This window comes from Podarcis tiliguerta (genome assembly GCF_965153285.1).
Source record: "Podarcis tiliguerta genome assembly, chromosome: 2".
NCBI lineage: Eukaryota > Metazoa > Chordata > Lepidosauria > Squamata > Lacertidae > Podarcis > Podarcis tiliguerta.
This window is the reverse complement of record NC_139535.1, coordinates 17,154,985-17,165,710: the sequence shown is the minus strand read 5'-3', so window position 1 is coordinate 17,165,710 and position 10,726 is coordinate 17,154,985. Positions and strand designations below refer to the sequence as shown.

Genomic DNA, 10,726 nt, shown 5'->3' with positions numbered 1-10,726 from the left:
GATGTAGGGCCGTATATAAAATTAATAATATTAATAATTATTTTATTATTAATCAAATAGCAGCTGCAAGGAAGCCTGATCAGCTTCCTTTTTTGCTTTCTGAGGGTAGACAGGAAGCAAGTTCTTTACAGTAACTTCTTTTGGGGCTTAGGGCTGGGGCTGGGTTGGTCTCCCACCTACACTTGCCAGATTGTTCTTCCTGGGAGCAGGGCAGGATTTAGGTTTGATGAGGCTCTAAGCTACTGAAGGTAATGGGGCCCTTTCTGTGTCCAGCTGTCCTGTCAACAACAAATTGTTGAGGGTTTTTTGTGTTGAATCTATGCTATCTGGTAATTTATGGGCCTAATAGGGATCTAAAGCCATTTGCCCATGTTGCCATGCAACCAATCCGTGCAGAATGTAGGCACCCTATATCTAGAAATGAGCAAACCAGTGATATTTTAGGGAGCAGGCTAGCAGGCAGGGCCCATGACTTACATCATAGGAGCCTACACAACACAAAACACTGGTTGCTGTATGTAGGTTTTGTTTTTTATCTTATACAGTGGTACCTCGGGATGCGAATGGGATCTGTTCCGGAGCCCCGTTCGCATCCTGAATGGAACGTAAGCCACGACGGTGTGTCTGCACGGGTCACATTTTGCCGCTTCCGCGCATGCACATGACATCATTTTGAGCATCTGCACATGCGCAAGCGGCAAAACCCAGAAGTAACGCGCTCCGTTACTTCCGGGTTGCCACAGAGTGCTCAACCTGAAGCACCTTCAACCCGACTGTATTTTGGAAATCTACATAACTTTTTCCCCTTTAAATTTTTTTGGGGTCCCCAAGAGAGTGGACCCTAACCTATAGCTTGTTTAGCTTATACAGTGGTACCTCAGGTTAAGTACTTAATTTGTTCCAGAGGTCCGTTCTTAACCTGAAACTGTTCTTAACCTGAAGCACTTTAGCTAATGGGGCCTCCTGCTGCTGCCGCACCGCCGGAGCCAGATTTCTGTTCTTATCCTGAAACAAAGTTCTTAACCTGAAGCACTATTTCTGGATTAGCAGAGTGTGTAACCTGAAGCGTATGTAACCCGAGGTAAAGGTAAGGTAAAGGTACCCCTGCCCGTATGGGCCAGTCGTGTCCGACTCTAGGGTTGCGTGCTCATCTCACTCTAGAGCCCGTGAGCCGGCGCCATCCGAAGACACTTCCGGGTCCGGGCAAGCCAGCACCAGCGCCGCACATGGAAACGCCGTTTACCTTCCCGCTAGTAAGCGGTACCTATTTATCTACTTGCACTTAGGGGTGCTTTCGAACTGCTAGGTGAGCAGGAGCTGGGACCGAATGACAGGAGCTCACCCCGCTGTGGGGATTCGAACTGCCGACCATATGATCAGCAAGTCCTAGGCACTGAGGTTTTACCTACAGCGTAACCCGAGGTACCACTGTACATAAATGAAGCACTGCCTAGGAGGCAGGAAGCACATCTTCCCCAGCGGCCCTCAGGTCCCCTAAGAGAGACCAGAGGGTGCTTCTCCACTCTGTAAGGCAACCTCCAAACTCTTTCAGTGATGGTGCCAATATGGCTGACTCTGCGTGCACCAATTTACCATGCATTTTCCCTGAAAGAGCACCTGGTGGAAGAGAATTTGCCTAGCCAACACCACCCCAACTACTTATGATTCGCTGCAAAGGGTTGCTGCAAAGATTGCTGAGATGTGTGCACTATTCTTGATTATCTGAATGTTTGTCCGATGATGACCATGACCCAACATTAACTGGAAGCTCCATCTCCCAAAAGAGCCGGTGTCTATAACAGCTCATTTTTGCTGAGTCATTAGTTGGGTTCTAGTGTGGTGAAGTCTTTTGCTATCTTGAGCTTTTTCAAGTATGCAACCTTGGCATTTGATAATATGGCAAAAGCGTATTAATTGAGGTACACATTCCTGTACAGAGAGAGAGGGGGTCGGGCCAGCACAGCAAGGCTTCCACCGAATCCTACAGCCCACAGCTATAATTCTTCGCTAACTCACAAGACAGCAACTCTTGAACTCTCAGCAGGGGAAGGGTGGGAGAAGTTTCTGACCCACAATGTCCACAAATAACAACACTTTGGAGGTCCCAAGCCACAAGGTGATTAGATTGGTCTCAACTAGGGCCAGGGCCTTTTCCGTACTGGTGGAACGCTCTGTCACAAGAGACTAGGGCCCCGAGGGACTTGACATCTTTCTGCAGGGCCTGCAAGACAGAGCTGTTCCGCTTGGTCTTTGGTTTGGACTCAGTCTGACCCTTATGTTTCCTGACCCTTATGGTTTTTATTTATGGGCTACTATTAAAATGAGGCTGCATTTTAAATTGAATTTTTACCCATATTTTAATAAACAGGTTTTGTTTGTTTGTTTGTCTCCCGCCCCTCCATTACGTTTTATTGTAATTTTATTGGTGTTAGCCGCCTTGAGCCCGGCTCTGGCTGGGGAGGGCGAGGTATAAATAATTAAAAATTATTATTATTATTATTATACACATTTAGGACTAAAAGGCTTCTGCTCTGGAGGCCAGGCCCTGAATCAATGGATCCAAGTTACAATAAGGGAGATTCCAAACTAAACACCAGGAAGAGCTTTCTAACAGTGAGAGCTGAAAGATGGACTCCCTTGGAAAGTGATATAGACTCTCCTTTCCTTGGAGGTTTTTAAGCAGAGGTTGGATGGCTGCCTGTTTATGTCCCCCATCCCCAACCTTGCCCCACCTTCTCACAGCTAACCACATTTTCTGGAGCAACAATTCCTGGGCAATCCGCTTTCCTACAGGACGTCCTTTGTGAAAAGGTCTGCAAGGCCAAGACAACGGGAGTAGTTGTCCCCAAGTCTGCTGTGTCCTTTAATGTCCATGATATACTAACGCTGAGCAAAACCCTAGCTGTTCCTAACAAGAGCTTGCCTCCTTTCTACCAGTGTTCGTAATACACATGCCGGGTGTCACACAGCCCTGCATCAATACAACACTACGGCACCAGGGGTGGGGGTGGCACCATTTGTGCCACGCTAGCCGCTGTTGGACTCCCACTTCCCATCATCCAACCCACACGATTGGGGACAGTGCTGGGCATCCAGAAGGAGAAAGGTGTCCTCCACAGTCCTACTCACCAAGACCCAAGCGGAAGGGGCAGGAGCACATTTCTACAGCAGAAGGAAAACCCTAGCAGATGAATTGTTGCAGAAAGGAGACAAAATCAGAGGAATGGTTTTTTCCCCCCCAGCAAAAAGATTTGCTGGACCAAATTTGCCCCCCACACAAAACAAAAAGAACAAAAAATTTATTTCATAAATCAGTAAACAAAACACAGAAGAACAAGACGCATAAGGCGCAGCACTTGCACTTTCTGGGTTGGGGGAAAAGATTGTCACACATGCTTCTAGTCATTAAAAAACTTTACATACTTGGCAGTAGGACGGATGCATGCATAAAATTTTAAATCTGTGATTAAGGCATAGTTGTTCACCTAGGAAAAAAAGAAATGCCCTGCCCGCCCTGAAATCATATCCTGGACCAAAGATTTTGATTGTTTTATACATCACTAGTGAATAATCATTCATTGCCAGCTATGCGATTGACAGGAACTGCAGAGAACATTGGAATAATGGGATCTTGAGGGTGGTGCATATTTGAAACCGCAGCAGCGAGATGCCTTGTACTCAGTCCTTTTAACTCCCCAGCAGCACCACAAAGATACCTCCTGCGCTGGCTCCTCCAACCTGTCTCTCAACCGAGCCTTCCTTTGAAAAGCCTGGCCCACCAAGCCGACCAGGTAGGCTTCACCTGATACTGAACTTCCCCGTCTTCTCTGTACACGTTGATATCGCTCTGCCCCTCCCCGGAGATGAAGGTCAGATTTACTCCTCCACACGTCACCATCAGTTTGGCATCGTCCTGTAGCACCACTGGCTCATGAGGAATTTCTTGCAAGGCTTTGTCAAGGCAGCTACGCAGCTCCTTCAAATCTCCCTGAGTCTCGGAGATGTTGGATGGCAGGTCTTGGAGGACACCACTGATTCTGGCGAGACTGAGCGGCATAGGGTGGCGCCCAAGCCTTGCCACGTGGACTTCTGGGCTGGCCTCATCGAGGATGTACGACGCCGTGCCGTTAATCCAGACCACTTCGATGTGGACTTCCCCTTTTCCGGAAACGAACTCCTGCTTTGTTCCGTTACACTGAAGGACCATCCTGGAGTTCTTCCGCACCATGGCTGGCTCCTCAGAAAACTTGTGAACAGCTTCCTCCAAGCACTTACGCATGGCTCCCTCTTGCGGTTCCTGCATCTCGGCTTCCAGTAGAGCAGCAAGGCTGAGGTTTTTCTGCCCAACCAAGATGGCCGCTGTCGCGTTCTCCACAGCTTTTGCCCCGACGGCTTCAACGGGAGATTGCTGTCTCCACGGGGCCCAGAACAGAGCCCCGATAAAAGCCAGGGCAAGGAGGGTGAAGAGGGCAAGGAGAACCAGAATCAAAGTCCAGGTTTTTCGTTTGCCCAGAGGCCTGGTCGTCTGAGTCATAGTCGACTTGTCAGAGAAACTGGGCACGCCACATTCTATGCCGTAGAGCCAAGATGGCGCAGAGCTTCGTGGTAGGATTCCCCAGAGTTTCTCTCTGTACGAGAATCTCTGCACAGGTATGAGCTTGCTGTCGTCCCCATCGTCCAGAAGCGGCTCAAACAGGTTGCTGTCATCCCTCATGCTGGCGAAATCTGGCAATGAAAAACAGCTTAAAAATGAGTGACACCTGGGCATGTACACCTGAACGCAACCCTTCTGCTCCATATTAGCAGTTCTTCAAGCAGCGTGCAATTGAACAACTGTTTCTGGTTTTAAATGTTCAGGTTTGTCAGCGGTATTCTACCCTGAGGCCTTTATATTTTGCACAGAACGGGTAACGAATTCATTAGCCAATAATCAATTATTATAATAAATTTATAGTTTTCGTTTCTACCCCACACTTTCCTCCATACTTGGGTTCTCTCCTCCATCTTCATTGTCATCCTCACAACTCCCATGAGGCAATTAGGCAGGGAGTCATGTGACCAGCCCCAAGGTCACCCAATGGGCTTCATGGTCTCCCAGGTCCTAGTCTGACACTCTAATCACTACACCACACTGGGTCCTTGAAGGTAAAAAGCAGAACACAAATGTAATACATCAATAATAAAAATGGTATGAGAAAAAAATCTATGTTTTAACCTCCCTTTGGCTTCATTGATTATTGGTACATCCTATGGGATGTCGAGGGACGCGGGTGGCGCTGTGGGTTAAACCACAGAGCCTAGGACTTGCCGATCAGAAGGTAGGCGGTTCAAATCCCCACGATGGGGTGAGCTCCCATTGCTCGGTCCCTGCTCCTGCCAACCTAGCAGTTCAAAAGCACGTCAAAGTACAGGTAGATAAATAGGTACCGCTCCGGTGGGAAGGTAAACGGCGTTTCTGTGCGCTGCTCTGGTTCGCCAGAAGCGGCTTAGTCATGCTGGCCACATGACCCGGAAGCTGTATGCCGGCTCCCTCAGCCAATAAAGCGAGATGAGCACCACAACCCCAGAGTCGGCCACGACTGGACCTAATGGTCAGGGGTCCCTTTACCTTTACCTATGGGATGTCGTAGAGTGCTTGGACATACCCCATTCCTGCCATCTGATCTGCACAACTTTCTGTTCCCAGACCCGATCTAAGTTGTGAATTCATGCCTTTAAGGTCCAAAACCATCTGGTTATCTGAAGGACAGTGTTCCTCTGCCTGTGCCTTCCCAAGTGTTTCAGTCCAAATTGGGGTTCTGTTATGGATTCCTTCACCAGCTGAAGGGTGGTGAGTATATCTCTAATAATAATTTATTTCTTATACCCCACCCACCTGATTGGGTTGCCCCAGCTACTCTGGGCAGCTTCCAGCAAAATTACAAAGTGAAACAGCAGGGTCTTTTCTGTTGTGGGGCCAATCTTACAGAAGGCCCTCCTTGGGAGACCTGCCTGGACCTAATGCTGGACATTTTTAGAGTGGACAGAGGGTGGTTTAGGTTCATTTTCTATTATGTCTTACATGTGGGTTTGGGTTCTGAGGATACTGTCGTTTGGGGCTGTCGGTCCCATCCACGCCGTACATGTAAAACTTAATTACGTCACCTTAAAACACACCGCTTCTCCCAATGAATCTTGGGAACTGTAATTTTATAGGCCTGCCGAGTTGTGAGGAGACCCTTAACAAACTACATTTCCCATGATTCTTTGTGAAAGGGGGAGTGGCATAGTAAGACTGTTTTAAACGTAAGGATGTGACTGTTTTCTGAATTTTCTGTTGTTCTCCTTACCGGCGACAGTAGAGGAACGGAAGACACGACCAGAAGCGGGGACTCAAGCCACAAAGATGGGGTGCACAGTGGAAATGAAAGGGATACAGCTCACAACCAGAGCAGCATCAGCTGTTGCTGGGGCAACAAAGGGTTGGGACTAGCTAGGAAGCAAAGGAAAATGGAGGGCTGGCATGGTGCTGTTGCCACGGTGATGGAAACACATCTCCCTGATGTACAACACCTGGAGGACTTCCTGCTGGTCCTTCTAGAACATGGGTAGGCAAAGTAAGGCCCGGGGGCCGGATGCGGCCCAATCACCTTCTCAATCCGGCCCAAGGACGGTCCGGGAATCAGCGTGTTTTTACATGAGTAGAATGTGTGCTTTTATATAAAATGCATCTCTGGGTTATTTGTGGGGCATAGGAATTCGTTCTCCCCCTCCAAAAAAAAAAAAAAAACCCACAATCCGGCCCCCCACAAGGTCTGAGGGACAGTGGACCGGCCCCCTGCTGGAAAAGTTTGCTGACCCCTGTTCTAGAAGGCATGAAAGGCTGGACAAAGGAAGCTGAGCTCGCTTTCAGGTCTGGGTGTGTCTGGCAGCAGCAACAGGAAGAGGAGGGTGTTGTAAACCTCCCATCCTGGGCTGAGGGCTTCGAGTCAGCAGTAGACCCAGGATGTGCCTGGTGGGGTAGAGCAAGCAGCCTGCACTGCACCCCCTAAGTTAACCTTCTTCCCTCACCACCCAATCCTAAGTGTTGAAGTCAGTTTCACATGCCAGTCTAGTTGGCTTCAGTGAGGCAGCCTCCCTTAGCTGAAAAAGTCTACTTCCTTGGGTGACCTCCCTGGGGCGCAAGCCTGGGTGGTGTGTATGGAGGTCCTAGCCTGCCCAGATGACAAGACCACACACACACCCCAGCCCTGCTGATGTGGTCCAAACGAAAGCAGAGCAATACATTTGCTGAAAGGAGGCATACAAGGCGCCTTAGAGACTACTTAGGGCCTTTTCAACTCTGGCTCCGGCCTGGTGGAACGCTCTGCCTCATGAGACCAGGGCCCTGCAGGATCTGATTTCTTTCCGCAGGGCCTGTAAGACAGAGTTGTTCCGCCTGGCCTTTGGCTTGGAGCCAATTTGATTCCCTCCCTCCCTCTCTTTCTTTTTTCTTTTCCTTCTCCTCCTGCGATGAGGCTACATTTTAATATTTTAATGTTCCATTATTTTAATGTTGTATCTTACTTTTGTTTTTAAGTTGTAATCATTCATCTTGTTTTTATTATTGCTTGTAAGCCGCTCTGAGCCCGGCCTTGGCTGGGGAGGGCGGGGTATAAATAATAAAATATTATTATTATTACTCTCTGGATTTGTGTGTCAGGTTTACTCCTAAGCCTTCTCTTCTCCCGAATATATCCCGCAAGGCAGCGCAGGTTTAGGGTCAGAGTTTCCCTTCTCTTAGATGGGCTGCCTTCCCAGGTTGATGAGCCCCATCTGCCCCAGGATATTGGGGTCAGCAAACATTTTCAGCAGGGGGCCAGTCTACTGCCTCTCAGACCTTGTTGGGGGTCGGACTATATTTTGAAAAAAATAAATAAATTATGAACAAATTCCTATGCCCCACAAATGACCCAGAGATGCATTGTAAATAAAAGCACACATTCTACTCATGTAAAAACATGCTGATTCCCGGAACGTCCTTGGGCCGGATTGAGAAGGCAATTTGGCCAGATCTGGCCCCCAGGCCTTAGTTTGCCTACCCATGGACTACAGGGATAAAAATTGAGAAAAAGGCTAAAAGGCAAGCTAGAGCTCCCCCCACCCATTGTGCTACTGTTATTAACAGTTTAAACAATTACGGTAGCTATAAAGGAGATAAGGTGTGAATCATTAGCCTCAGGAGAAGACCTCTCCCTCTCTGAACTGCATCTCAGTCAAGGAACTGATGCTCCTTCAATGGCAACTACAATCTGCATTGTGGAAAGGCAGCATAGAAATAAATTTACTAAGCCAAGCAATCAAGTGTGTGAACTTGCCAATCTGGACACTGCGTGGTACCCTATTGTTCACCCACAAACACACACAAATGCACCCCGCTCCTAGACTGGATTAACTAGGAGACGGGGAGACTAGAGGTTGAACACCAGAGAATAGCTACCATAACCACTGGTACTAAAATATGTATTTTTAACAAGGCATCCTCAGAAAGGCAAAAAATTGGGCAATAGTAATTCACAAAGGGCAGGGATGTGAAAATAGGGGGCTGTCCCTGATAGGGGGCAGGATCAACTGGAGCATACTAATACATTGCAAGAGGAAAACTTTATTTTCTACCTGCTAAGCAACTGTATGTGGGTTAAGCCACAGAGCCTAGGACTTGCTGATCAGAAGGTTGGCGCTTTGAATCCCCACAACGGGGTGAGCTCCCGTCGCTCAGTCCCTGCTCCTGCCAACCTAGCAGTTCAAAAGCACGTCAAAGTGCAAGTAGATAAATAGGTACCACTCTGGCGGGAAGGTAAACAGTGTTTCCGTGTGCTGCTCTGGTTCACCAGAAGCGGCTTAGTCATGCTGGCCACATGACCCGGAAGCTGTACGCCGGCTCCCTCGGCCAGTAAAGCGAGATGAGGGCTTTACCGCAGAGTTGGTCATGACTGGACCTAATGGTCAGGGGTCCCTTTACCTTTAGGCAACTGTAGGTAGAGCCCTGCCTGAAGCAAGGTGGCAACCCTGCTGACACTGGATCTAGGCTATTTGCAAGATTATCTAGGTTTGCAGGATTATCCCTTTCCCTTTTCACAAGGGTCAACTGCAGACTCTGTATTTTGCAGGAGGGATTCAATCGCATACTGGAAAATCAGGTTTGTGCAATCATTAAAGCAGAAAGAAGTGCTCTTGTGCAACAAATCCGTGTTGTTGCTGTTTTTCAAAACAGACTTTCCGGGGTCAGGAAAGTAACTGGGAAATGCAGTAAAGTGCAGGATAATGCAACATGGGATTAACGTTCAATAAAGAGCGGATACTGTATAGCCTCTGTACCGGTAAATCAACATCAATGCTCAATAATAAGAGCAGGCGTTGTCTAGCCATCCAATCAGGATGGCTATTTAACGCGCAGGTTGCCTGGAGGAGCCCTGGGAGAAACGCTTTCTTGCAAATTACAAGCATTATAACTTCAAGAGGATTTCCGCCCCGGTAATTGCTCTTACCATTAGCCCCACCCACCCCAAACGGCAAGCTCCGCTTCCAAGATGTTTGCAGACTGAAATCAGAGCGGCTCCAGTCAGGATCCAACCCGCCCCGCCCACTTTCCGACCTGCTGAAACGGTTTGCAGCAACTGCTCCACAGCCGCCTGCGTTGCGCGCAAAAAGGGCACGCGCAGATCCAAATACCAGGGCTGCAAAGGAGGGAAGATGGGGAAAGTGTCGTGGAGCTGAGATCTAGAACGCAACTGTTATAATCAGAAAAGCAGCGCAGTTGGAGGGGGGGGGGAGGAGAAAAACAGGAGAAGCGCGGGACTGCACCCTAAACACGCAAAAGACACGCATCCCAGAAACACGCTATTTACCTCTGCACAACCACTATGGGAGACGGTTGAGCTGCGTCAACCTCTTGTTCTCGCGCAGCGTCCCTTCACCGCCCGGATCTCGATCCGCCCAGATGATCCAGCCGCTTTACAGCCGCGGGCGATCACTCCTCGCTCGCTCCAGCCAATGGCAGGCGGTCCCAGAATTGCATCGTTAATCCGGTCTTAAAGGAAAACAAAATTTAAAAAATCCATCCAGTAGCACTTTAGAGATCAACTAAGTTTGTTATTAGTATGAGCTTTCGTGTGCATGCGCAAGGGTGGAGGAAAGAAGTTCAGCGCGCCCAGGGGGGGCGGGGACGTCAGGGGCGGGTCCACGTGGTCCGGGATCTAAGCTTGCTCTCTAACTCTGTCGCGTAGACATTTAAAGTCGCTGATGCGGGAAATCAGTCTTACGAGGCGGGACCCGTAGCAAAAGGTTGCTGTGCCGAGCGCGCTCGTAGAATCCTACAATTGGAAAGCACCATCCTTATTTAGGCATATTCTCAGCCACTCAACTCACTCCCATTTGCCTGTATCTTGGCTTGTGGAAGAGAGCAAAGTTGCCCAGGTGCCCCACAGTGCACAGGTGCCCCACAAGGGACGCGGGTGGCGCTGTGGGTTAAACCACAGAGCCTAGGACTTGCTGATCAGAAGGTCGGCTGTTTGAATCCCCCGTGAGGGGGTGAGCTCCTGTTGCTTGGTCCCTGCTCCTGCCAACCTAGCAGTTTGAAAGCACGTCAAAGTACAAGTAGATAAATAGGTACCACTCCAGCGGGAAGGTAAATGGCGTTTCCGTGCGCTGCTCTGGTTTGCCAGAAGCGGCTTAGTCATGCTGGCCACATGACCCAGAAGCTGTACGC

The 10,726-nt window shown here is 49.0% G+C and overlaps 1 protein-coding gene across 2 annotated transcripts; it reads right to left on the bottom strand.

The window, feature by feature from the left end:
- Nucleotides 1–3,284: 3,284 nt before the first annotated feature.
- On the bottom strand, nt 3,285–10,159 carry LOC310670767 (uncharacterized protein). Of its 2 annotated transcripts, none has more exons than XM_083426519.1 (2): nt 9,867–10,159; nt 3,285–4,725 (listed from the first exon to the last, which is right to left on the bottom strand). In XM_083426519.1, the coding sequence occupies exon 2, from the start codon at nt 4,712–4,714 to the stop codon at nt 3,746–3,748; it is 969 nt and encodes a 322-aa protein (XP_083282645.1). In that variant the 5' UTR covers nt 4,715–4,725; nt 9,867–10,159; the 3' UTR covers nt 3,285–3,745. The 2 variants fall into 2 exon arrangements, with proteins under 2 accessions (XP_083282645.1, XP_083282646.1); XM_083426520.1 differs by lacking the exon at nt 9,867–10,159 and adding an exon at nt 6,330–6,491.
- Nucleotides 10,160–10,726: the final 567 nt, after the last annotated feature.

Excerpts from the sequence above, each read along its gene's own strand:
- LOC310670767 (XM_083426519.1), bottom strand. The coding sequence starts at position 4,714 with ATGAGGGATGACAGCAACCTGTTTGAGCCGCTTCTGGACGATGGGGAC.